Source organism: Notolepis coatsorum (genome assembly GCF_963971535.1).
Source record: "Notolepis coatsorum genome assembly, chromosome: 5".
Lineage (NCBI taxonomy): Eukaryota > Metazoa > Chordata > Actinopteri > Aulopiformes > Paralepididae > Notolepis > Notolepis coatsorum.
In genome coordinates, this window is record NC_140169.1 from 28379856 (window position 1) to 28407715 (window position 27860).

At 43.4% G+C, this 27860-nt stretch overlaps 1 protein-coding gene across 1 annotated transcript in view; it reads right to left on the minus strand.

Annotated features, from left to right (window-relative positions):
* Nucleotides 1-27860, minus strand: part of sestd1 (SEC14 and spectrin domains 1) — a gene marked incomplete at its 3' end in the record, with an annotated part of 96172 nt that overhangs the window by 41062 nt on the left and 27250 nt on the right. Inside the window, exons 2-9 of the mRNA XM_084314052.1 lie at nucleotides 16356-16429; nucleotides 15258-15366; nucleotides 14958-15048; nucleotides 12755-12868; nucleotides 8856-8969; nucleotides 8633-8727; nucleotides 5926-5981; nucleotides 793-858 (exon numbers count right to left, since the gene is read on the minus strand). Of these exons, the coding sequence (XP_084170178.1) occupies nucleotides 793-858; nucleotides 5926-5981; nucleotides 8633-8727; nucleotides 8856-8969; nucleotides 12755-12868; nucleotides 14958-15048; nucleotides 15258-15366; nucleotides 16356-16425 (715 nt within the window). The 5' untranslated portion in view covers nucleotides 16426-16429. The remainder of the gene's footprint in view (nucleotides 1-792; nucleotides 859-5925; nucleotides 5982-8632; nucleotides 8728-8855; nucleotides 8970-12754; nucleotides 12869-14957; nucleotides 15049-15257; nucleotides 15367-16355; nucleotides 16430-27860) is intronic.

Here is a 27860-nt window from a genome sequence, read left to right on the forward strand (position 1 = left end):
TCTCTCTCTCTCTCTCTCTCTCTCTCTCTCTCTCTCTCTCTCTCTCTCTCTCTCTCTCTCTCTCTCTCTTCTCTCTCTCTCTCTCTCTCTCTCTCTCTCTCTTGGTATAAATGATTATTTGTGTAAATAAGGTTATACGCCCCGACCATTAAGAAAATACATGTTAGTTTAGGAATAAGGGGCAGGTAACTATATAACTATAAGATTTATTCTTCTTCCTGCTCCTTTTGTCCATGGAATGACTATTTATGATTTTTTAATGAAGAAACTATATATTCCATGTGGCAAATAAAAACTCTGAACTGAACTGGACTCTCTCTCTCTTCCCCCCCCTCCCTCCCTCCCTCTACCAGTGCAGACTGTGGTCTGACTGTCACTCAAAGTGCTTATGGGCGGAGCCAGGCCATAACAGCCTGATTTCTCGAGGCTGAAAAATGATGGTTTCGAGTACTTGATTAGAAATATAAAACAATGAATTTTTTTGAAAAAAAAATTACAAATGTCTTCAATAGACTAACAGGAATTGTGTAAAGTTGCCCAAATAGTGCTAGGAATAGCAGTGCATAGCCCCTTTAAGACATTTTAAGGCCCCGCGGCCACCCTGAGTGTGCTTTACAAGGCGTGATCTAAAATCCTCTCAAACAAGCCTGTTGTCTGTGGTTAATGTATAAATCATGTCCCTCCTGATCTTAAGTCCCTCCAATATCCTGGTTCAGTCAGAAACCTATTTAACCACAGAAGCTAAACATGCCCTGAATGCTTCAAGAGGTCTTTAACTGGGCTCTATAATACCTCCTCCTCCTCCTCCCTCGGAACCGTTAAAACGCCTCTGCTGGAGCTCAGACAGCAACTCATGACCTGGAGAAAGAGAAAGACAGAGAGACCGACAGAGAGAGACACACAGAGAGAGAAAGAGATGTTACATTTACGTTTTAGGCATTGGCACTCTCATCCAGACTGACTTATACCAAAGTGAATAGTAGAGAAGCTCTAGTTATTAGCAACATAGCAAGTAGCTAGATTACTTTGTGGCATCCCCCCCAAAGTCCATTCTTGGACCATTATTATTTCTCATTTATATAAATGATCTGTCCGATGTCACAAGTAAGACATCTCCTATAATGTTACAGGACAAAAATAAACTACATCCAAATTAGAGGCTTCTCTGCAACCACAGTGTGTGTGTGTGTGTGTGTGTGTGTGTGTGTGTGTGTGTGTGTGTGTGTGTGTGTGTGTGTGTGGTATGCCAACAGCCTTCACATGATGTCACATTGTGCAGATCTTCTGGTAGAGAGAGGTAGACAGATGAGAAAGTGAGAGAGAGATGGGGAGAGACAGGCAGAGAGAAAGATAGAGAGAGACAGAGAAAGAAATGGATAGAGAGAGAGAGAGAGAGAGAGAGAGAGAGAAGAGGGTGGTACTGAAGACAATGAGTCTTTTCTCTTGTTTCCACCATAACACTCAACGAACGGACACACACACAACTGTGCAGAGAAACCTCTAATTTGGGTGTAGTTTATTTCAGTCCAAAAAAAAAAGCTTTCCTGGATGAGTCACTCTTTAAAAACATTAGACTGGTGAGAAGCATGATACAATAATACATTAAAGCTGCACCGGTACAACAAGAGAATAACAGCTGACCATCCTGGATGAGTTATACTAACAAGAGAATGACAGCTGACCACCCTGGATGAGTTATACTAACAAGAGAATGACAGCTGACCACCCTGGATGAGTTATACTAACAAGAGAATGACAGCTGACCACCCTGGATGAGTTATACTAACAAGAGAATGACAGCTGACCACCCTGGATGAGTTATACTAACAAGAGAATGACAGCCGACTATCCCAGATGAGTTATACTAACAAGAGAATGACAGCCGACTATCCCAGATGAGTTATACTAACAAGAGAATGACAGCTGACCATCCTGGATGAGTTATACTAACAAGAGAATGACAGCTGGCCATCCTGGATGAGTTATACTAACAAGAGAATGACAGCTGACCATCCAAGATGAGTTATACTAACAAGAGAATGACAGCTGACCATCCTGGATGAGTTGTACTAACAAGAGAATGACAGCTGACCATCCTAGATTAGTTATACTAACAAGAGAATGACAGCTGACCATCCCAGATTAGTTATACTAACAAGAGAATGACAGCTGACCATCCTGGATGAGTCGTACTAACAAGAGTTCAGGCCCGTTCAGTGGGCTTCCCACTCTGAAGGACGTTTATAACAAGTGGAGCAGGGCCAAGGCTAAGAGAATAATCAAAGACTCTAGTCACCCAAACAACTGCCTCTTTGCACTGCTGCGGTCAGGCAAGCGCTACCGGAGTCTCATGGCCAGTACAGAGAGACTCAGAAGGAGCTTCTATCCCCAAGCCATCAGGATGCTCAATGACAATGACACTATGTAACAACCCATCATCTACACACACTGCACACACATCCACATGTACACACTCACTTTAAACAACTTTATATTTATCTATTATTAAAGAGATTTGCACTACATTCATAACTCATTTGCACCCTACCCTAAGTTGTGTACCTCTGCATTGTACCTCACTGTTACTCATTTTACTCTGTATTGTATATATATATATTGACTTTACTTACTTCTTAATAACTTTTTTTACTGTATGTAGCACACTCTCAGGGGCTCATACAGAAACAAGCATTTCATCATAAAGTATTCTGTATTTTGTTGTGACAAATAATAAACAAACTTGAAAACTTGAACTTGAAGAGAATGACAGCTGACCATCCTGGATGAGTTATACTAACAAGAGAATGACAGCTGACCATCCTGGATTAATTATACTAACAAAAGAATTATCTTAAATAGAACACTGTGGTGCAAATGCCTCATGTATGTAACAGTTTAAATTTTTCATATGGACCGCATCATGAAAGACTCAATAAACAAACAATATTAGAACAAACAATATTAGAACAAATATCAAGATAGACCAAGGCCACTCATCCTAAATTTCGGTTCTATAATGAATTCTATAATGACGTGTGTAAATAATAACACCAAACCAGACCATATCGTAAATGGTCACAAGAGGCACTGGACTTACTCCACCTTATCTCGGGAGCCTGTATCACACAGTCAAAATGAACTGAAGTTGAAACGATTTTGGGGAAATACCTCCCCAGCTATGCAACTCGTTTTAAGTGACTTAGTTAACTCATTCAGCGCCGGGGATTAGTCGGGGCCCTGTGGTCGCATTGCCAAATGTTACAATATAGGACTGAGTCACCTTGTTTGTAAAGCTATAACTATATTCTATATTATTGTATTCTATATTATAGCTATGGATACAATACTATCGCCCATTTGACATCACCTATCCACCTATATTTTAAACTATTTTATTATTTGTATTACTGAATAGAGAGCCTATTAGGATGCTAGATCCTAATGTGAAACACTGTGATTTACCATACCTTGCTATGCTCGCTCATGCCTGTATTTCTTGTGAAGCACTTTGAACTGCAACCTCTGTATGAAAAGTGCTATACAAATAAAGTTATTATTATTATCTTCCATTCAAGATGCAAAAAATAAATAAAAAAATCCATCCATACGTTCCCGTTTTATACCGTGGTGAATATAAGTATGGTTTTAGAGCGGTCTAGGGTAATTCATGAAATCCTGAGTTAAAGCCCTATACGTCGATTCCACTATACACATTGCCTGTATATGCTATTATCCCAAAATCAAATCTAGATCATAGCTATTATGTTCCATCATGAATGCATGAAAGGGGGGGGGGGGTCGTTTCTGATTGTCAGTAACGGCATTCGCATTGAACACTAAAAACGGTTATCAGCCCGATCGGTATGAAAGCTTTGCAGGATCAAGCAAAAATTGACATCAAATCGCCCTTACCTGTGGCCGGGAGTAATCCAAAAAGAATATTCCAATTGTTTGATCACCATCTGGTTTATCCAATAGGACTGTCTTAAATACTTCGAAGCTTCGTTCGATGGCACAAGCTTCGAACATTAAATTTGTGTGTGTGCGTGTGCGTGTGTGTGTGTGTGTGAGAACTACCCATCCCAGTTAGGACAGCCGAATCCCGTCCAATTTTTCGCCGTCGACTAAAGACTCACTTCTTCAACCATTATCTGAAATGATTAAAAAAAAAAATCTAACCGTGACTAACCTTACTGTCATGCACTTTTCCTAATAAACTAACCTACACTGTAACACGCAACACTTTGATAAACATTGTTACTCAGCTGATAAGAGTTGTACCCTTCTTGCTGTCTTGTCGTACAGAACTTGTAAGTCGCTTTGGATAAAAGCGTCAGCTAAATGACTAAATGTAAATGTGTGTGTGTGTGTGTGTGTGTGTGTGTGTGTGTGTGTGTGTGTGTGTGTGCATGGGGCCATTGGGTGGGGCCGGGGGACAAATACACTGGAGGAAAGTAACCCAGCTCAGCACTGCCCAAATTATATCATCACTATTGCCTGTTTGAAGGATATCATCCTCAAATACATATACACCTACATGCCTTGTAGAATTCCACACATAAGAAAGAAAGATACTGGGATGAATAAACAAAATAGGAAATAAAATTTAGATAAGGTGCTACTGAGATGTTTTGGTGAGTTCTTTGTTTTTTTGTGGAAGTTGCCCTTCTAAAAAATGCATGAACATTCACTGATAATTGGTCTGTAGTGGAGTCTACAAGGTCTACATTGCCGGACCATGTAGAATCCGGACCTTGTAGACTGACATAATTCTGTGCATAGTTTAGTCTACACAGGCCATATTTCAAATAATCAAAATCTTACTTCATTCATCTTAAACATTCTTGATTTGGGGGATTGGTAGTTCCCATGAAATCTGAAGTTGTTCAAACGACAACAGCGATCCACCTTGAATTAAATCACACAGCCGAGTGAAACCGGCTCAGTCACGAAAGGGGCTACTTAATTAATTAATCCAACCCACTTTATTTATAGAGCACATTTAAAAACAACAACGTTTATGAAAGTGCTGTACAAGTCCCACAACATAAGATAAAAAAAAAAAGAAAAAAAATTCTAAGCTTCGAATTAAAATCGAAGCTCGGCCCCGAAGCTTCGATTGCCAAAAAAAGCTTCGAAGGTCAGCCCTAATATCCAATGTCCATTTCATCTACGGCATAATTCACCACAACATATGGATCGGAGATAATTGACGCGCTTCGATGGAACCGGGACAACCGTTCGCCTCGCCCAACAAGGGAAAATGAAACCAGAGACCTGGCGCCGTCCCACAGAGAAAGATACAAAGGTAGAAAGGGTGCTCGATACCACCGTCTAGCGTCATGCGGCCGGTATTGCACTTTTACATTATCATGAGGATTCCCCATGTTAACCCAGAGTCTGTGTGCCTGTAATGCATAGAAATATCTAATAAAAGAAATAACGATCAAATAACGAGTATACTCGTTGTTGGCTGTTATGTACCATGCTTTTTGGTTAATCCTGGGTCCTGTGTTGCAGTTGATTGCTGCTAATTGGACACCTGCCTGGCAGGGCTCAAAGGCCCTCCCCCACCCACACATGCACTGACTCTGTTACTGGAAGAGATTGCTACTAGGAGGACACTGTTGGAACAAGTGTCTCCCTATCTTTCACCACTTTGATCTTTAGTTTGTGCTAGCTATCATAATTAGTATAGTCTTTTGGTTTAAACACAGACCATTGGTGTCTGTGTGCCCTTATGTTGCTTCCCTCTGAGCCAGGGTCGTATCATTGGCGTTCAATGATTGGCGCCCAATAACGAGTATACTCGTCGATGGCGTGGAATGAGTTAATACCAAGGATAAATCAGAGGTCTGAATGAGGAGTAGAGCCATGTTTGTATTAAAAATAAATAAACATAAAATGTATATAAATCACATTTACCCGTTTGTAGAACAGTCTCTGGGTCTAACGATGGCAGGAAGCTACAATCAGCTGGTCTGGGAGATGGACAGACAGAGAGAGAGAGGGAGACAGACAGAGGGGTAGAGAGAGAGGGGACATAATAATGGTTTAACTGTTATTACATCTCTAATAATAATAATACAAATAATATCACATGCTAATAATAATAATACATTTAATTTGATGTGCTTTGATGTAACCCAAGAACATAAAAAAACAGGAGTCATAAAAAGGTGTGTGTGTACAGTATGTGTGTGTACAGTATGTGCAGGGATTAAAGCAAAAGAATATCTCCTGACTGAACTTTTTTCAGGCCAAGTCTATTCTTATTTTAACCTCCACTGTATTTTTTTTAATAGCGTTAGCGTTTTAAGGGAGCCTACTTGTAGAGCCTACTGTCTTGACTGTGACTATAGACCCTACTGTTGTGGTTGTTGTGCCAGGCAGGGAGGCTGTGTGCTGGAGAGCGTGAATGCAAGTCTTGTGGCTAGCTTCTGATTGATGGCGAGCTAGCACCCTTTTCCCATTACTTTGAACCATGAACTAAAAGGCTTGTTATCATACAAACAAGGGACTAAACACGTTTCGCAATTATGCCACAACAATGTGGAACGCCCTACCCACAGCCGTAAAAAATTTTGAATCCTCTGTGTTTCCCACAGGATTTAGTGAGACTGTGGTGGTGGGTGAACCTCTGCCCCTCCAGAGGGGTCCGGGGGCATGCCCCCTCGGATTTTTTTTACGTTTGAAAGTTAAATGCATCAATCTGGTGCACTTTGAGAGTCAAATTAACACTTTAACTGCCGGAAAACGCTTTACAGCGTCATTCCCGGCCATGCTCAAGTTGCCGAAGGACGCTTGCGTCTTTAATATCAATATTTCAAAAATCTGCGATCGGATTCATATTTCCCCTCCGCTAGCCTGAGATCCACCAGGAGGACCCACTGAGCTCTCTGGCGGTTCAGGAGCGCCATCTGGTGGCCGATCGGCGCAATCGCCAAACAGGAAGTGCTATGGAGGTTGTGCTGGTCGGCCATATTACTTCCGGGCACTTGGTTTGGCTGCCGGCACTCGCTCGTCACAATATAATAGCGATCCATTGCCAATAACTCGATAAACAACATGATTTGGACGTATATAGTATTATACAAGCTGGAAATGGTTCATCAGGATAAACATCCCATAATCGAAAACGGTCTACACCACGCTGATCGTCCAACGGCGCGAGGAAGATCCGGTGAGATTCAGCGTTATTCTTGAACGTGTTCCATATAAACTGTTATGATGAACATATGACCCACTCTGGATGAATCATCTAACGCTGCCCACGGAATTATAAACGATCCCCCGCCCATCCGGTCATCATCAGATCATACGTAGATCATTCTAGAAGTACGTCCAATTGAAATTTTTTATATCGCCCCGATTGCCATCAAACTGTATTTCATCATCAATATAATGCATTTGGGGCTATAGATCACGTTCTGGAGAAAGCTGCAGAAAGAGATGAAAACATACTTATACATTAGACCAGGGGTTCCCAAACTTTTCAGGCCGGGGCCCAGAAAATAAGGCGTCAGAGAGCCGCGGCCCAATGCACATCGTCTGGCTTTTTTTTCTTTTTTTTTTTGCCAGGCGACCGATTTTTTACGCCAAATATCACTTCAATCCTATTAAGTTAGTTCAAGTTAGTTATTCATTTATATGTGCTATTTATGAGAGGGCTAACTTGTTGCAAAATAATAATGATAATAATAATAGCCTCATTAAAATACTATTGTTGCTTCGGTTGTTTTCAGCGTTTTATGTGCATAATCTGTTATTTAGTTTGAAATGTTCGTTGAAATAAGTAGATTTTTCGTTTTTGTTTATTTATTAAGTTAATATAAAACCATATAGTCACATTTTAGAATACAATAGAATAGAATTTTAGAATACAACTAGAAACACTGTCCTGGCCTGCTTCTAAGTTCAGTGGCCTGACAAAAAAAATTTAAATTTAAAAATTAAAAATTAAAAAATAAATTTTTAAATTTTTTTTTTTTAAATCATCTCGCGGCCCACCCGTGGCTGCTCGCGGCCCACCTTTGGGTCGCGACCCCGACTTTGGGAACCACTGCATTAGACCATACTTTACTATGAATATGTGAATGAAAAAGTTTAACGTTGCTACACAATGAACAATACATATAGGACTTTGAATGGGCCCCAATAATGGCAATGTAGCAATAGAATTTAAAAAGTTATAGCCATGCAAAGAAGGGGTACTTATCCATAGACAAATAGAGCTGGCAACCCATGGTATAGCATGAATTTAACCTCCGGCACCCATAGTGTTAAGAGGCTAGATCTATGATGATCTTTGTGCTCAAAACACATCGAGCATACATTTGAGCAATTTTTTTTCTTCTAAAAAATAAACTAGTTCAACACAGGCAACCACTTTTGCTTAATTATTAAGCAAAAGTGGTTGCCTGTGTTGAACTAGTTTATTTTTTAGAAGAAAAAAAATAGACTGGATTACTATTACGACTACGACCAGTGCCAATACTACTGAAACATCCCTATTGGCAAACTTTATATAATTTTTTTTTTTAATATCAATTAAAATATTATATACATATAATCAAATAGACAGAAATCCGTCTCAAGACGGAACGCTTTAATGCCTGTATGTGTAACCTACTTGTCTTTATCCAGAGAGGAGGTTTTCTCACTGTCATTGATCACTGACAACTCATCCAGTAGAGAAGTGGACTCCCTGGTGAACTTCTCAAACACCTGACACACACACACACACACCACACAAATAGTTTAAATAAGTCTGTTATTGAGACAGTCATATGCTGAACCTCCTCCAAACTAAAACAGATAGTTTAGTTAACTGACTAATTATCAGATTTATTTACCAATCTTTTGTTGAGCCAGTCGATGTGGTCGTAGTCTAAACTTCCTCCAAACTCGTCAGTCAGCTGACAGGGCTCGATGTAACGGGTCAGCTTATTGGCTGAAACCAGAATCACCTGACAGGAAGCAGAAAGAGAGATAAACAGGACAATGTCAGAATGTGGAACTGTTGTTTGCAGCAAATTAACACAAATGCCTCTGAAAATCAAGTATTTTTTATTTGCAATAGACCCAAAAAACGGATACATAGAGAACCAACCCACAGATAATATTGTAAAATGTTAAAAATACAGTGAGAAATTTAACCAGTTATTAAATAATTTCAGAAAAGCTGACTTTATGAAGGAAGATTTTGCTGTACACTGATGACAATAAGATGTATGCGGATGATAATATGCTGTATGCCGATGATAATATACTGTACACTGATAATATTCTGTATGCTGGTGATAATATGCTGCATGCTGATGATTAATGAATGAAAACTTTATTTAACAGATTGCAGAATGGGTACAACACAGTACGGCTCAATACACACAATTGTTGAGGGAATGCAGACCAGAGAAAGACGTTTGTCTTGTTTACATCAGGGTCCCCCATTTTCAATTCATAGTGAATAATGCTAATATGCTGATGACAATATGCTGTATGCTGATGATAATATACTGTATACTGATGATAATATGGTGTATTTATCGTTTTGTTTTTGGATTGGATTGCCAACAGATACGACTGTCTTGGTACAACTTTACAAATGTCTCGACATGTTCTTATACGACGAGCAAATGTGAAGACGTCTCAATTCAAAACGTGTCGTTTGTTCTTTGTATGAGATACATTTTATCTGAACACTCTTGGTGTGCTGGATTAATCTTATTATGTACCTCTACTAGGATTAGGAGGCATATCATATTCAATACCGCCATCGATGATATCTATATATATTTTCTTTCTTTTTTTGTATTTTATTCCCATCATTTCAATTGAGTTATGCCAATTCCCTTCCTGGTCGTTGCGCTGCCCTATGGTCTACCACATGTCTCTTCTGTCGGGTGTAGACTATCACACGCCTCCTACGTCAGTCTGGGGAGGGTGTGTAGACTATGACATGCCTCCTCTGTCAGTCTCTCCTCTTGCCAGCCGCTTCTCTTCACCTGACAGCGAGGAGTTGTGGGAGAGCATAACACGTGCAGAGGTTCACGCCATCTCCCACACGTGAACACTGCCAATTGTGTTCATAGGGACGACTGACCAAGCCGGGGGTACCGCTCCCGGGAATTTAACACTAAAGGATATATCTAGAACCATCTGAGGACCATATATAATCTGACCCAGATGAGTCGGGCAGAGCTGGATTCAACCAGTAGTACCAGTAGTACACCAAGACAACATGTCTGATCACATCACCGTTTGAGTAGGAAACTACACGGACGCGCACGTGAGACACACACATTGAGAATATGCTCAAGGAAATGTGTGTGTAGAAGTGTGTGTGTGTGTATGTATGTATGAATGTGTGTGTTTGTGTGCATGTGTGTGTTCATTCAGAATGACAGTTCAATTCTAAACTAGAGCAATGTGGTGACCATGGTGGTTTGGGGGTGTATTATTACTAAGGCTGTCAAAGTTAACGCGGTATTAACGCGTTATCGCCCGATTTTATTAACTCCACTATTTTTTTTAACTCACGATTAACTTTAAAAAGTTTTTTTTCTAGACTTCGCTCAGGTGTATTATTGATGCTCTCATTGATACTATGTTTGTTTCTGAAGTGTGTGTGTGTGTGTGAGAGAGAGAGAGGAGAGAGGAGAGAGGAGAGAGGAGAGAGAGAGAGGGGGGGGGGGTGTGTGATTACTCAGCCCTTGTGTGGGTGAATGTAACAAGTTCCTAACGTTTTCTTTCCCCTTTCATGCACACTTTATTCATTGTTTTAAATTATTATTATTATTTTTTTTATCCACTTTTTCTCCCATTTTCTGTATTTTCTCCCATCCCAATTTCGTATCATCCAATTCAACCCTCCCCTGTCACGAACGCTGTTTCTTGCCTCCCACAAGCCGGCTGCAATGTGGACTAAGTCATACATAGCACAAGTCCCCTCCGGTACTTGAGGTAACAGCAGTCGCATCTTTTCACCTGCGCAGATCGATCTCTCAGTGGCGAGGAGTAACGCGTGGGAGGCTCACGCTGCCCCCGACACTTCCTGATTCTACTGCGCAGGCGCACCAACCGACCTGTAGGAGTCGCTGTCCACAACGCCCGATCCCCACCCTTCAGTTTCCCTCCCCGTAATACGGCCAATGTGTATTACTGCGGACGACCAGCTAAACTGAAAACAATGTGGAGAGCTGGATTCGAACACGCGAACCCAGCGTCTCCACATTGGTGGCGAGTGCCTTGCCCACTACACCACCTAGCCGCCCAAATTATTATTTTCTTTTAAGTTATTTTGTGCATCAATCTGTTTTGAATTTGATGCAAATTTGCAATGCATGAGGGTCATCCTTTTGTGTTAAATGGCTGCATAAAGCAAGCATTTGTTGACTCATGTTGATAAGAGTATTAAAACTTGGAACTTGATAAGGTAGATAATTTTTTTTTTAAATGAGATTAATTTGCGATTAATCGCGAGTTAACTATGGACAATCATGCGATTAATCTCGATTAATTTTTTTTTTTACTCTCCTTTCACATGGTATCTAGTCTGTCCATTTGGTGGTGGGGTCAGTCGTCAGTATTCAGATTACAGACTAGTGCTTTAGCCCCCCCCCCCCCCCCCACACACACACACAGTGACCCTAGCCCACCCCCTCTCATCTCACTCTCATCCATCTGTCTCCCTCTCTCCATCCATCCGTCTCTCTCTCATCCATCTCTGTGTCTCTCCATCCATCTGTTTTGCTCTCTCCATCTCAATTCGTCCATATTCGTCTGTGTCTCTCTTTATCTGTCTCTTAGACATATATTCTCTCTCTCCCCTCCCGCCTGTAGCATTGATTCTGACTCAAGTCTCTAGCAGCACTCAGTGAATAGAGAAAGAGATGGATAAGCCTTTCTCTCTCTCTCTCTCTGATAGTGTCATGTTGCTAGGCAACAGCACTCTGCAGTCCAGGACCTCACAAGGACAACAACTTTACTGTAAGGAGAGAGAGAGAGAGAGAGAGAGAGAGAGACACACAGAGAGACACACACAGAGAGCAACAGACACACATACATACACAGAGACACAAAGAGAGAGAGAGAGACAGAGAGAGAGATAGTGTGTGTGAGTGAGTGAATAAATATGTGTATAAGTGTGTGTCTTCTGTGTGCGTGTGTAATGGAGCCATTGTTAGACATGAATATTTGATGATATATGATCTATAAATCCAATTCAGAGATACAGATAACCACACACACACACACACACACACACACACACACACACACACACACACACACACACAGATTGTATGACAGTGTGCATGCTGGATGTTTTCTGGGTCTAGGAAAGCATTTTATATCAAAGGTCTTGTGTCGTTGAGCCCTGAATCCTCTCCTTTTGTCGTGAGGAGGACATGTGATAATCAGACAGAAAACTCACCACCATGTTCTGTGTCTCCAGAGAGCCTCGGCCCCATGGGGCCCTGATCACCTCTACCGCACGATGTCACCCAGATGATCACCTCTACCGCACCATGTCACCCAGAGGAGAGCAGGTTTGACCAGAGGATTAAGGTTGAAGATCGGCAAAGTGGCCCCTTCACTTTGAGCTAATCATACCTCGCCTCAGTGACCTTTGCCCTCTCACCTCAAAGCCTAGGCGATCCTTCTGACCACAGGATTAAGGTTGAAGATCGGCAAAGTGGCCCCTTCACTTTGAGCTAATCATACCTCGCCTCAGTGACCTTTGCCCTCTCACCTCAAAGCCTAGGCGATCCTTCTCCTTCCAGAAGCAGAAATGGGTGACTTTTTTATCCCAGAATTCATCTGGCTTCACCACGCACACCAAGGACACCTCCGCCGGGATCACGTTCTAAAAAAAAAAAAAAAAAAACAATATTTACAACCGGAAGTTTTGTTTTTCGATAATAATAAAAAAGAAATAGTTTACATTAGCTAGCTTCACCATCAATGAGTCCATACAGATACTGCTATGGGCTAGCGGGTAGATACCAGGCTAAAAGAGGGTACCCAGTACTAACATCCACTGCTGTTACTGATGGTCTAAAGGTGCTCCCATGGTCGAGCGGACTGTACGCGGACTGGACTCCGCGGAGGTCCGCGTGGACTCTTTGAGCTTTCATAGTCGAGCATACCTCCGCAGACCAATTTCCTACATGTCTCGTGCCAGTTTTTCCCACGCTGTTCAACTTCTGTCATGTCGTCATCATCCAATGTCAAAATAAAGAGTATGTTATCTCCGTTTCCAATATTTCGATAATAAAACTGGCAGTTTTACATACTTCATTTAGAAAAGCGATTCAAACATCTCAAGTTTCTTCAGATGATGGAAAAAATACATGGTCCAAATGTATATGAATTGGAATGGGTGATAGTAAAACTACATTTTGCGCCATCTACCTGCCAACGTTTTACCGGACCAATCCTACCCATTTAATCATGATCCTGCCCTACTCTCACGTGGCACGGAGCGAGTGGTCAGAGTAAAATGCAGATCGGAGTCACATTAAATGCAGGTCGATGTCAACCAGAACGCAGAGCAGCGTTTTGTGTGACACCAAGTGAGCGGCGCGGACGTCCGCGCATTAGAAAATTGGGGCTTCGCACTTGGTGTCCGCTTTGAGTACGCTTTTGAGTGCGCACGGACCTTCGTGGAGTCGGCTCCGTGTACGGTCTGCTCGACTATGGGAGCACCTTTAGTCTACTGTTCAGTCAAACTAAGTGGTCTAAGTTTAGCTGTTCAGTCAAACTGATGGTCTATGTCTATACCAGGGGTCGGCAACCCGCGACTCTGGAGCCGCATGTGGCTCTTCAGCCACTCTGCAGTGGCTCCCTGTAGGTTTATAAATAATAATATGGAAATAAATAACGGCTATTTTCATTTATTTTCCCTTTCTCTGTTATGCATGCGCAGCGCGTCTGACGGACAAATCTGTCTGACGTGCACTGGAGTAGATGTATGAAACTATATTAAATATAGAAATAGATTTGTTCGTTAGAGAAAACTAATTTCAATAATAATATTCCTTATTCTATGTGCACTGCCAACCAGCCTTTATGTGACTTTCAATTTGTAAATTTCAATCCCTCTCTATATATAGTATAAATATATATAAAACACTGTTAACTTAATATAATTTTTTTTGGGGCTTTCTGTATTTTTCACCCATCCCAATTTAGTCGTTATGCCAATTCCCTTCCTGGTCATTGCGTGCATTGCCCCACTGTCGGCCTAGGGAGGGTGTAGAACTACCACATGCCTCCTCCGATACATGTGGAGTCAGCCAGCCGCTTCTTTTCACCTGACAGCGAGGAGTTTCACTGAGGGAACATAACGTGTGTGGAGGTTCACGCCATCTCCCCCAGATCCCTCCCTGCTGAACAGGCGCCCGACCGACCTGTAGGAGTCACAGTTTACAACGACCAGGACACATACCGACTTCCCACCCGCTAACACTGCCAATTGTGTTATTAGGGATGACTGACCAGGCCGGAGGTACCGCTGACAGCTGGATTCGATACCAGAGTCTCTGCTGTGGTAGGCGAGTGCTTAGTCTATGTTATCTTCATTTTAATGGTAAATAGGTTTTGCGGCTCCAGATTAATTTTATTTTGTGCAGGAGGGGGCAAAATGGCTCTTTTGATGGTAAAGGTTGCCGACCCCTGGTTTATACTGTTAAACTACCTACCATTAGAACCATAGAACCCTTACGTTCCTACCATTAGAACCTACCTGTAGCATTAGACCCATATAATCCTTGTGTTCCTACCATTATAACCTACCTGTAGCATTAGAACCATATAACCCTTACGTTCCTACCATTAGAACCTACCTGCAGTATTAGAACCATCATCAAACCCTTGTGTGCCTACCATTACAACCTACCTGTAGTATTAGAACCATATAATATAACCCTTGTGTTCCTACTGGTAGAACCTACCTGTAACATTAGAACCACAGTCTTAACGATGTTCCATTGAGATCTACGCCCATCTACGATGACAGTAAAACCACGAGCCTTACACTTCTCACTGAGAGAGACAGAGAGAGAGAGAGAGAGAGAGAGACAGAGAGAGAGAGAGACAGAGTGAGTGAGACACACAGAGGCAAAGAGAGAGAGAGAGACAGAGACAGAGAGTGAGTGAGACACACAGAAGCAAAGAGAGAGAGAGACACACACACACAGAGGCAAAGAGAGAGACAATAATATATGGTAAAGCGTGTGTATGCGTGTGTGTACCTGGGGATACTGAGCAGGTAGTCCAGTGTGGCGCCGAGTTCCTCCATACTGGTATGGTCTGAACACAGAGGGATGGTGAGAATCAGCCCACTACGCCTGTCCTTCCCTCCTAGAGAGAGAGAGACAGAGAGAGAGAGAGAGAGACAGAGAGAAAGAGAGAGACAGAGAGAAAGAGAGAGAGACAGAGAGAGACACAGGAGAGACACAGAGAGAAAGGGAGAGAGATAGGGAGAGGGAGAGGGACACAGAGAGAAATAGAGAGAGACACAGAGATAAAGAGAGATAGGGAGAGAGACAGAGAAATGGAAAATGAAAAAATAGGGTCCAGGTTTAAAAATACACAAGTTGACTACCTTACATTGACTACTAGCCTACGGTGTTTTATTCAGTCTACCTTACATTGACTACTAGCCTACAGTGTTTTATTCAGTCTACCTTACATTGACTACTAGCCTACGGTGTTTTATTCAGTCTACCTTACATTGACTACTAGCCTACAGTGTTTTATTCAGTCTACCTTACATTGACTACTAGCCTACGGTGTTTTATTCAGTCTACCTTACATTGACTACTAGCCTACAGTGTTTTATTCAGTCTACCTTACATTGACTACTAGCCTACAGTGTTTTATTCAGTCTACCTTACATTGACTACTAGCCTACGGTGTTTTATTCAGTCTACCTTACATTGACTACTAGCCTACGGTGTTTTATTCAGTCTACCTTACATTGACTACTAGCCTACAGTGTTTTATTCAGTCTACCTTACATTGACTACTAGCCTACGGTGTTTTATTCAGTCTACCTTACATTGACTACTAGCCTACAGTGTTTTATTCAGTCTACCTTACATTGACTACTAGCCTACGGTGTTTTATTCAGTCTACCTTACATTGACTACTAGCCTACAGTGTTTTATTCAGTCTACCTTACATTGACTACTAGCCTACAGTGTTTTATTCAGCATATCCCACAGTGCATTAGGATTAGGTAGTAGCTTCAGTTCCAGATCTTCAGCTGTTAAAACACCAACATCTCCAGAGTAGTTTAGGGACACAAGGCTCAAGGCCACGACTGAGACCCCCTGCTGTGTGATTACCTGAGAGGAAGGCCAGTCTCTTCTTCAGGACAGGCAGCATGGTAGAGGCCTCCATCATACTGCTGCTCATCTGTCTGAGAGAGAGAGAGAGAGAGAGAGAGAGAGAGAGAGAGAGATTTTTTGTTTGCCTTGGGGTAATCTACTCATAGTTCAGGACTTGGTAGGTGAGAACAGCCAGCCAGCCAGCCAAGCAGTTAATCAGCCTACGGACCAACCAACCAGTCGGTAACTCAGGCTGAGGAGTTTTTGTCATACAACCAGCCAGCCATAAGGCCAGCTAGCCAAACCATTACGCCAGGTAGCCAGCCAGCCATAAGGCCAGCTAGCCAACCATATCGCCAGGTAGCCAACCATAAAGCCAGGTAGCCAGCCATAAGGCCAGCTAGCCAACCATAAAGCCAGGTAGCCAGCCATAAGGCCAGGTAGCACTAGCCAGCCAGCCATAAGGCCAGCTAGCCAACCATAAAGCCAGGTAGCCAGCCAGCCATAAGCTCAGCTAGCCAACCATAAAGCCAGGTAGCCAGCCAGCCATAAGGCCAGCTAGCCAACCATAAAGCCAGACCTGTAGCCAGCCAGCCAGCCATAAGGCCAGCCAGCGAACCAACCATAAAGCCAGCTAGCCAACTATGCAGTCAGCATGAATGTCCTACTGTGGAAAATTACGATGATCAGGTCAATTGAGACTAATTAGTAGGCGATTCTGAGAAAACTGAAACTCAGAATGACTCGTGGCTCAGAGAGAAAGAGAGGCAGAGAGAGATAGTGTGTGTGTGTAAGAAGATAGAAAGAGAGAGGGGGAGAGATGGAGTGTGTGTGTGTGAGAGAAAGAGAGAGGCAGAGAGGGAGAGAGCAAAAGTTACTTCACAATTACGACATGCCTATTTAACTACACTAACAAGCCTCATAAAGAAGAACAAGCCTGACTCACATAAAAGGCTACTGTCTAAACTCCAGAGCAAGAGAAGTGATTGTTGTTGAGGAGAATAAGGCCTTGGTTACACTGGGGGAAAACAGCAATGTTGTATTTTCTAATGATTTCGTTTGCATGTCCAAGTTAAAAGGCAACAGCGTTTTAGCTGGCATTTTCGTTCTCCTAGCGGCAACGCTCAAAGGGGTTTTTCGTTCTTTTTTTTTTATCTGCTTTTTCTCCCCATTTTCTATTTTTCTCCCATCCCAATTTCATATTATCCAATTCTACCCTCCCCTGTCTCGAACGTTGTTAGACCATGCCTCCCACTGGTCGGCTGCAATGTGGACGAAGCCTTGCATCACGTGTCCCCTCCGGTACACGAGGAGGCAGCCGTCGCATCTTTTCACCTGCACAGCGCGATCTCTCAGTGGCGAGGAGTAACGTGTGGGAGGCTCACGCTGCCCCCGATACTTCTGCTGTACAGGCGCACCACCCGACCTGTAGGAGTCGCTGTCCACAACATCCGATCCCCACCCACCGGCTTTCCCACCCCCTAATACTGCCAATTGTATTAGTATATGAACGACCAGCCAAGCCGGAAGCAACGCAGAGAGCTGGGCTCGAACCCAGCATATCCTGCGTTAGTGGCGAGCGCCTTGCCCACTGCGCCACTTAGCCGCGGGGGGTTTTCATTCTCAAAGTCCCTTGGAACGGTGCCATGTAAACTTGCGCGAGCCGGAGACAGAGCCGTTCACGCCCAACGCCCATGCGCACTAGACACCGACGTCCGCGTGCCCTCACCAACGTCCGCTGATAATGTTGAAGAGAACCGGAAGAGAACAGGATCCAGCCATATTTTTCCAGCACTGGATTATCAACATGAACGACCAAGTAGCTCAGGTGTTCGTGACCTTTCCTCTTTTAAAAACTATAATTCAGTTGATGACATCACAGAACGCTGCTAGAACAAGATGCAGATGCGCGTTGGGAATGTTTCACGCGCACGAGCATCCCCGTCTCCGGCAGCAGCGCTATCGACCCCACCTGGAGCCCCGGTTCTGGATGAGGCCAGGGAGAACAGGACTATGGTGGAGGAATTTTGTCGACGGAGTTACGCTTCCTGAGGAATGGCGTGAGAACTTTAGAATGTCAAGATTGTCCGTGATCAACCTCAGCGAGAGACTCCGTCCGCATTTGGAAGGAATCACAACCACGATGCGGGCTCCTGTGGATGTACTCACAACAGCGTTTCCGTTAGCCGGTAATTACCGGTATTTGACCGGCAAAATCTGTTGAAGTCCGACATATTTAATCTCTCCGGTCTTAATGTCCGGTGAAAATAATTCCCTGAGTCTAAGCCGGAGCAGCAGCGGCCATTACAGCGGCCATTGCAGTACTCCAATTCAGCCATTGGCAATTCAATGTTGGGTGGGGGGCGCTGCTGTGCGGTCCCCAGATAGAGCCAGAAAAGAGCCAATAACAGCTGAATCTGCTGCTCTGCATCGACATACTCTCGCAAATAAGTCGTTGGGAGGTGGAAAGAGAGAGTCGTCACGCAAACCCACGATAATGTTGCCGTCTCTCTCTGCCAAATTTCTCAGTTCTTCGCTTGATATAATTAATACAAATGTCCAATATAACGGAATTCGTTAGCTCATAAAAATGTGATTATAACAGACTGCTGTTTATTATTGTCGGGCGACTGCCCACAGACACCTATTTGATTTAAAGTCGGCAGCAGCACGAGTCTCGGGACTTATTTTATTTGGAATATAATTGCTTTATACGCAAAAGTAGCCTAGTTTTAAGTAAAAATATTATAAATCTACATGCCTTGATGATGTCATTCTTTTGTTTTGTTGTCATTCTTTTGCCTATCAATTGTTTTTAAGCTCAATAAACTCTGACCGGAATTTCTCTCATTTGACCGGTAGATTGAAATTGAGGCCGGCAACAATTTTTTCAAACGGAAACCCTGACTCACAAAGGTAGCTTGCACATTGTATTACCTGAGCGACGGGGGCAGACAAAGGAAAGTCGCAAATTAATTTGGAATATCTCGACCATCTGTTTCTATCATAGTCCGACAAGTCTGTAAGGCCATCACCGGCTGTTGTGGAGGGAGGGGGCATCCGCGGGGACGCTCTCTCATTGACGGTACACAGTGTGAGAAGAGCATTTATGCAGGTGAACACCAGAAAGGCTTCTGGCCCAGATGGAATAACAGGACGCATACTTAAGTCCTGTGCTAACCAGCTAGCCCCTGTGTTCACCACCATATTTAATTGATCCTTGGAGGAGTCAGTGATCCCTGCCTGCTTCAAGATGTCTACCATTATCCCGGTACCAAAGAAACCCTCCCCAGCAGGTCTCAATGACTACAGACCGGTGGCACTCACCTCTGTGGCCATTTGTGCCTCCCTCCCCAGTGATATGGACCCTATGCAATTTGCATACAGGCCAAACAGGTCCACTGACGATGTGGTCTCCCAAGTACTGCACAGCACCCTCTCTCACCTAGACAGTCAGAAGGGGGGCTATGTGAGACTGTTGTTCATTGACTACAGCTCAGCGTTCAACACCATAGTCCCCACCAGACTGGTGGACAATCTGATCGAGCTGGGTCTGAGCTCCGCTCTGAGCGCCTGGATACTGGACTTTCTGAGTGAAAGGTTCCAGGCGGTCAGGGTGGGGGGTCAGACCTCCAACACCATCACCCTGAGCATCGGGTCCCCCCAGGGCTGTGTTCTGTGCCCCCTGCTGTACTCACTATACACACATGACTGTGTGGCCAAGTTCAGCTCCAACTCCATAGTGAAGTTTGCGGACAACACAGTGGTGGTGGGGCTGATCTCGGACAACGACGAGAAGGCCTACCGGGAGGAGGTTGAGGTACTGGAACGCTGGTGCCAGGACAACAGCCTGCTCCTGAACATTGGTAAAACCAAGGAGCTGATCGTGGATTATAGGAGAGGACAGCAGGAGACACACACACCACTGAGGATAAACGGGGCTACCGTGGACAGGGTGAGCAGCTTCAAGTACCTGGGGGTCCACATCGCAGAGGATCTGACATGGACAACACACATAGACTCAGTCGTAAAAAAGGCGAAGCAACGCCTCTACCACCTGAGACAGTTAAGGAAGTTCAGAGTATCGGGGAAGATACTCCAGTCCTTCTACTCCGGAGCTGTAGAGAGCATCTTGACTGGAAACATCACTGCCTGGTATGGAAACAGCACGGCACAGGACAAGAAGGCCCTACAGAGAGTGGTGCGCTCAGCCGAGCGTACCGCGGGTATTGCACTACCCCCCCTGCAGGTTCTATACAACAAGAGGTGCAAATCCAGAGCCTGCAGAATAATGAAAGACCCTCACCACCCCAACAACAGCCTGTTCATGCTGCTGAGGTCAGGCAGATGCCTGCGAACACCAGCAACTAGGACAGAGAGACTTCGGCTTAGCTTCTTCCCCCAGGCCATCAGAGCCCTGAACAATGAACTCTCCACACACAAGCACACATGAGAACACACACGACACACACACTGCACACGCTCACACACTAGCAGCCACTTTAACATGAGCAAGCACACACTCATGCTGCACACGCCCACTTAGGGCCACTAAGAAAAGGTCACTTTAAAAATAGTATAGTATAACCTGAGATTGTATAAAATAGCATGTACAGAAAGACCCAGTGCCTCATCCGTAGCTAACAGTGTATTGCACTACCACAGGACCCAGCATGTCCTTCCATGCTCTGTAAATAACTTATGTATTGTACATATACCGATATTCCCTACTCTGTTTACTTGTTTATTGCACAATGTTGTTCTATTGGATTCTATTATATGTTATTACTACTGTATTGCACATCGTTGCGGGCAAGACCACCCGCATTTCATTGTATACCTCTATGCCTTGACTTGACCTACCTGGGTCCAGAATACATCAGAATACAGAGAACAGAGGCTGAGGTGAAGCAGCATGTCGCCAGGTTCTATGAAACACACAGAATGCGCCGGTCTACATGCTCAGGGGTGAGACGTGAGCGCAGTCTGGTGACGGCCCCCTTCGTTCTGCCTGCTGTCCTCTTGTCAGCTCGCTAAAACCAATAAAAACAGCTAACTAAAACAGATCATAGACTATTGATAGAGAGACACGCTGAAGTTGTGGCTAGCTAACTGTTAACGTTAGTTGTGCAATATGGATCCAAGCACTGCTACTACTGCTAGCCAAAGAGAACATATCCTGTAACAAAAGTCTGCATTTCAATGTGTGGAGAGACCTGCTGCAGACAGAGTGGAGGTAATGTAATTATTACAAATGGTAACCGAGGTAACTTATTGACTGACAATATGCATCGTTATTGCCGTCATGCTCTTTATGCATTCTAAACATAGATTTGTATAAACGAGTACTCGATCACTACTGGAGTAATTTATGAGAGTACTGGATCTGGAAAACCATTACCTACAGTACTATTCACCCCTCCCCGTTATCCACATGGACTGTTCCACATTGGCTTGACCTGCTAAAATGAAAGATGTCTTGTCATGTTGGCATATGGTCTGTGAGTGAATTCCAATAATCTCTTCCCTCCAGGCTGCAGTGCCCCAGAGTCACTGGTAGCCACAGTATGTTTCACGGACGGTGGAGATCTGACAGTAACTAGTCACTCACTGGTAGCCACAGTATGTTTCACGGACGGTGGAGATCTGACAGTAACTAGTCACTCACTGGTAGCCACAGTATGTTTCACGGACGGTGGAGATCTGACAGTAACTAGTCTGGCAATATAAAGCTACCTCTGTTACATAGGCTAACGGTAAGACTTTGACAGTCCTTACACGATGTGCGAGAGGAACTCTCTCTCTCCCTCTCTGTATGTGTGTGCGTTCATGCAATTAAGCTATCTTGTGATAGAGCAGCAGACCAGGTGCTATGGCCAGGGGCGCTGCAGTGAGGGAGAAAAGTGGAACAGACTATGCAGGGCTTCAAGGAGGGGGGGACCCTCGAAAAGCCTGGAATGAAAAGGTTTTGTTTGCAACTGACTCTCTGTCGTGATGCAGAATAGATAATGTCCTTTAACATTACATCATGGGCGGTCAGGTGGCGTAGCGGAGATTGCGTTCGTCACCAACGCCGGAGACGCTGGATTCGCCTGTTCGAATCCAGCTCCCGGCGTTGCTATCAGCTTGGCTGGCCGCTCACACTAATACAATTGGCAGTATTAGAGGGTGGGAAAGCTGAAGGGTGGGTCCTGGGCATTGTGGACAGCGACCCCTACAGTTCGGTCGGGGCGCCTGCTCAGCAAGGGTAGGATCTAGGGAGAGATAGTGCGGCCTCCCACACGCTACACTCTCCCCGGTGAGAATCTGCACGGCCAGGCTGCCTATTGCTTAATAATGACATGTCATGAGTGCTGCTTTTGCTTCCGCGTTTTCCCTGATTGGCTGCGCCATGCCCCGCGGCAGGCGCGGCAACCGCAGAGCAGAGCGGCAGAGCGAGCGGAGCGGCAGAGCGGCAGAGCGCGAGCGGAATTACGTAACCGCCGCAGGAATCCGCCATGATTTTCATTCGGCGCTTCAGCTCACCTGGCATAGCAGCGGTCCTGCGGTCCGTTGTTGACGAGTTCGAATCCCATGAATTTTTTTTTTAACATGATTTTTTTTTAACGTGTATTCTTTCGCCGGTTAAGGTTAGGCATGGTTAAGGTTAAGGTTAAGGTTAGGCATTGTTTCGGAGTTGGTTAAGGTTAGAACGGTTAAGTTTAGGCGCTGTTAAGGAGCTGGTTAAGGTTAGAGTTTGTCAAAGAGAATGGCAATATTCTTTCTATGGTTAAGGTTAGGCATGGTTAAGGTTAAGGTTAGGCATTGTTTCGAAGTTGGTTAAGGTTAGAACGGTTAAGTTTAGGCGCTGTTAAGGAGCTGGTTAAGGTTAGAGTTTGTCTTAGAGACAGCCTATTTCCGCACTGCCGCTCTCCCGCGTTGCCGCGGTCACATGGTCAAATTGTCACATTCTTGCACTCATGACCTGTCATAAAGCAACACGCGGCCAGGCTGGCCTGCCGGCTGGCTGCACATGCGTCGGAGGAAAGCATGTGACAGTCTCCGGTCTCTCGGACAACAGTAGGGGAAAGTGCACAACAACCAGGAAGGGTGGGATGGGAAAAAAATCGGAAAAAGGAGGGAAAAAAAAGATAAGTATATTATAAAAAAAAGAAAAAAAAAAAAAAAAAAAAAAAAAAAACATTACATCATGGTTTGGAGTGATGCGTGCTAGGGCTGGGCGATTCTTGCTAAAATGTGAATCACGAGTTTTCTCTCTAAAAATTGAGATCACGATTCTTATTTTTTCAATAAAATCATTTAAAAAGTAAAGTAAAAAGTAAAAAAATAAATAAAAATAATTAAAAAAATATATATATATATATCGTCATAACTTAGAAATGAGATTGCATAGGTCTATGTAGGCCTGCCACGATAACACATTTTGCTGGGCGATTAATTGCCCCCGAAAATATCGCGATAAGCGATATTATTGCGACCGGTTAGAGAATTTTTTTTGAGAAATTTATTTCCCAAAACTTTTATTTTGAAGCCCACCGCTCCGTCTTTTCCGGTGTTTGACTTTTATTTTGAAGCCCACCGACCGGACCGGAAGTATTGTTGTTATTATCCTAAGCCGAAACTATGAGCCGACAACATGTCTCGCCCGGTTCTGTTTTTGAGCTAATGATAAAACAAATTGTTGGTGAACAACTACCTTTCGGTTAGTTTTAACGTTAGCTACTAACGTTAGATGCAGCTACTACAGGCAATCAACGATGAGGAGGAAGCGTCAAAGCAGTAATAGAATAGCTGTGGTGCGTAAGCACTGCAGCACGACTCGAAACTACCGGAGTGTTATAATAAATTAATTCATGTTTAACTTGTCCCCGTGTCCAGTCCTTTGACTAGCCCCACCCGTTCATTGTAAACAATGATGCATGTAATTGTATTAACGTTATTCTGTGTTGTACTTGTAGCTATGCTATACGTTGTATTTCGTTTGTTAGATATTTAGCTAATGTTGTTAGCATGGAATGAGAATCAAAGCTCTATCTTTCATCTTTATTTAGCAGTCCAGTTTCTCCGGGCAGTAGCGAGTAACTACTTGGGTCTAAAAATAGCTAACGTTACACTACAAATAATGCTACTTGGTTAAAAGGAGCAAAACTATTGAGAAATGTCTATGTGGCGTTGCCCCACGGAGCTCCCGTGCTGTACTCTAGTAACGTCAGCGGCCCGCCTCCCAACACGGACAGTGACTGAAGGGGCACTGGTTCCGCCTCATTAAAACAAACGCGCAAATAGCAATTAATCACGCCCGTCAAAATCATTGCATTCATTTTAATTATCGCAGCAATTAATCGATTTATTGCTTATCGCGGCAGGCCTAGGTCTATGAATTGAGATCGTGATTTTTTTTCCGATTAATTGCCCAGCCCTAATGCGTGCCATCAACCGGAAACCTCTCGACAGGGTCGTTAAGATCAGCGGCAAGATAATTGGGAAGGACCAGGAGCCACTCAGCAGCATCCACAAGAAACGGACAGTTAAAAAGGCCTCCCAAATAGTTGAAGACAACACACACACCCATTACAAACTAATGCCCTCAGGCCGTCGATACAGAGCTTCACCATTAAACAAAAGGGGCTTAGGTAGCTTCGTGCCAACCTCAATCAGACCTAGGTCTGGTGGAGGCCAGACTGCCTGCCCCCCCCCCCCCCCCCCAAGGACTTTGGACTACTTAAAATAGACTCCCCCTTCCACCTGGTGGACATAATCACCTGTACTACTATTATTTATTATTTATATAGAACTGCTCCACATGGTTTTTAATATCATGTTGTACTGTAGTTTTAATGTAGTTGGTGTTTTTTTATATAGTGGTCTTTTGACTGTAGTTTTTATTTTTATTTTGTATTAATAGTGGTGAGTGTCTATGTATTGTGACTGTATGTTTGTCTTTCAACCACTGCACAAATGAAGTTCCGAAAGGAAAATAAAGTAATTTGAAGTTGAAGTTGACTCTCTCTGTCATGATGCTGGGGCACCAATGTGTAGTGACTCTCTCAATCATGATGCTGGAGCACCAATGTGTAGTGACTCTCTCAATCATGATGCTGGAGCACCAATGTGTAGTGACTCTCTCAATCATGATGCTGGAGCACCAATGTGCACTGACTCTCTCAATCATGATGCTGGAGCACCAATGTGCACTGACTCTCTCAATCATGATGCTGGGGCACCAATGTGCACTGACTCTCTCAATCATGATGCTGGAGCACCAATGTGCACTGACTCTCTCCGTCATGATGCTGGGGCACCAATGTGCACTGACTCTCTCAATCATGATGCTGGAGCACCAATGTGCACTGACTCTCTCAATCATGATGCTGGAGCACTAGGGCTGTCTTAAATACTTCGAAGCTTCGTTCGATGGGCATGGGATTCGAATATGAAAATAAAATTCGATCATAATTTTTTTTTTAATAAAAATAAATTAATATTTATTAATTTTTTTTTTTTGCAAAATCAACTCTGCCTATCTTTGTTAATTACAACAAGCAATGCTGTTTGTTATTTAAGATGAGGTCGGACTCGGCACTGACCGATTTGTGTTCATTGTGCTGCTTTTATAAAGCCTCAAATGACGGCTTACAATATTTCATGAAAGCAAAGTGTTTTGTTTGTCTAAAATTTAAAAGGGTTTAAACTGTACAGCACTGACAAAGTTGAACAAAGTGCTGTACAAGTCCCCCAAAAAAAAAAAAAAAAAAAAAAAAATATATATATATATTTTTTTTTTTTTTTTTTAACAGTTGATTCCATTTTTATTGCTCAATTCCGCGATTCCGTCAGCGATTCCGTGATCGCGGATTTCATATGGCTCTACTAAAAGCTAAACATTGTCGCCGATATGGCTGTCCGCAACATGTCATTAATTGTGTACGCGACGTGCAATTGTGCAATGATGACGTTACCGTGAGCTAGGTTAGCTAGCATCAGAGCTACCGGTATATGGAAAAACTAACGTTACTGGTGACATTGTGATTTAACTTGGAATACTCCTTTGCCAACCTGCTGTACTTTGCTTGCAGGTCTGCAGCCATTATTGCTGGATTATGATTAGCCCCAACTTTAGCCAAGGTAACGTTATGGCTAAACCTTTAACGTTAGTTAATGCTAGCTTTCGGTTAGCTGTTCAGCTAATGCTAATAACATCAGAGCTCCCCGTCAACAGCGCTCTGCCGGGACGATGGCATTTTAAGAAAGTATCTGCTCTGCTGTTAAAATGGCAATTGACACTTTAATTCACGGTCGATTAAGCACACGTTTGTTTTATAATGCTCACTCAGCGAGTAGGGTATATCTACAGAACCCAACGTCCGCAGTGTTGTTGATAAATTACGTCATATGGTATCGGAGCGCAACATTAGAGGGTACTCGCCGATACCGATACCAGCATTTTAGGCAGTATCGGCGGCATTTCCGATACTGGTATCGGTATCGGAACAACGGGTGGAATACTCCTTTGCCAACTTGCTGTACTTTGCTTGCAGGTCTGCAGCCATTATTGCTGGTAAAGACAGTTCAAAGTTGGAGCAATATTTAGCCCCTTTCCTTGTCCGATATCAACGGATTAAGATTCTAGCTTGGTGCTAGATTAAAACCTGAGCCAAAAAAACAACCATCATCCCACCATCAGTTCCAGAGGGTTAAAAGTAGGCCAAGTTAATCAAGGACCGAGGAGGAGAATAATGCCAATTATAAGAGCACAGTGATCAATGAGGCATAATTTAATTAAAATATAACCTATGGTTCTATTTTTCACTTTTAGATGGTTAAAGTGTGTTAGAAATAGGCCAGTTTAAATCTTTTGGCCCCTTCCAAAAAAACTATTTCATTTAGAGGCGGCAGTGACTCAGGATGTAGAGAGGTCGTCTGGAAATCAGAAAGGTTCCTGGTTAGATTCTGGCTCCTCCCGGCAAACGTGTTGAAGTTTCTTTATAAAAGAAAACTGATCTTCAAATAATATTTTTTCAAAAAGATTAAAGAGGCTGTGAATCCTGTGAAGAAACTAATGTTTTCTTAAGCTTGATTCTCCTGACACTAGTAATTGTAGGGTAGAGTATGAGGGAGTGAGATTTCAAACTGTGCAGACCTAAGCACGTATCACAGCCTTATTTATTACTTGTATTACTTGTTTAAATGTGGTATGAACAGATCCATGTGTATAGTTAACTCGATTATTTGTAATAAATAAATATTCGAGAATCATGGCTTTAGAGAGGAAGGGGGCGGGTGAATACCAAACCAAGCCGCATTTTTTAAAGACGCTCTCTGATTGGCCGACGCCTGTTTCTACACTGGTTAAGCTTAGGCACTCTTTCGAAGTTGGTTAAGGTTAGAGTTTGTCTAGAGCATGGCGATAGAACGCCAGGTAGTTTGCAGTAGGGCTGTCTTAAATACTTCGAAGCTTGGTTCGATGGCACAAGCTTCGAACATTAAAAAAAACTTCGGTGTGTGTGTGTGTGTGCATGGGGC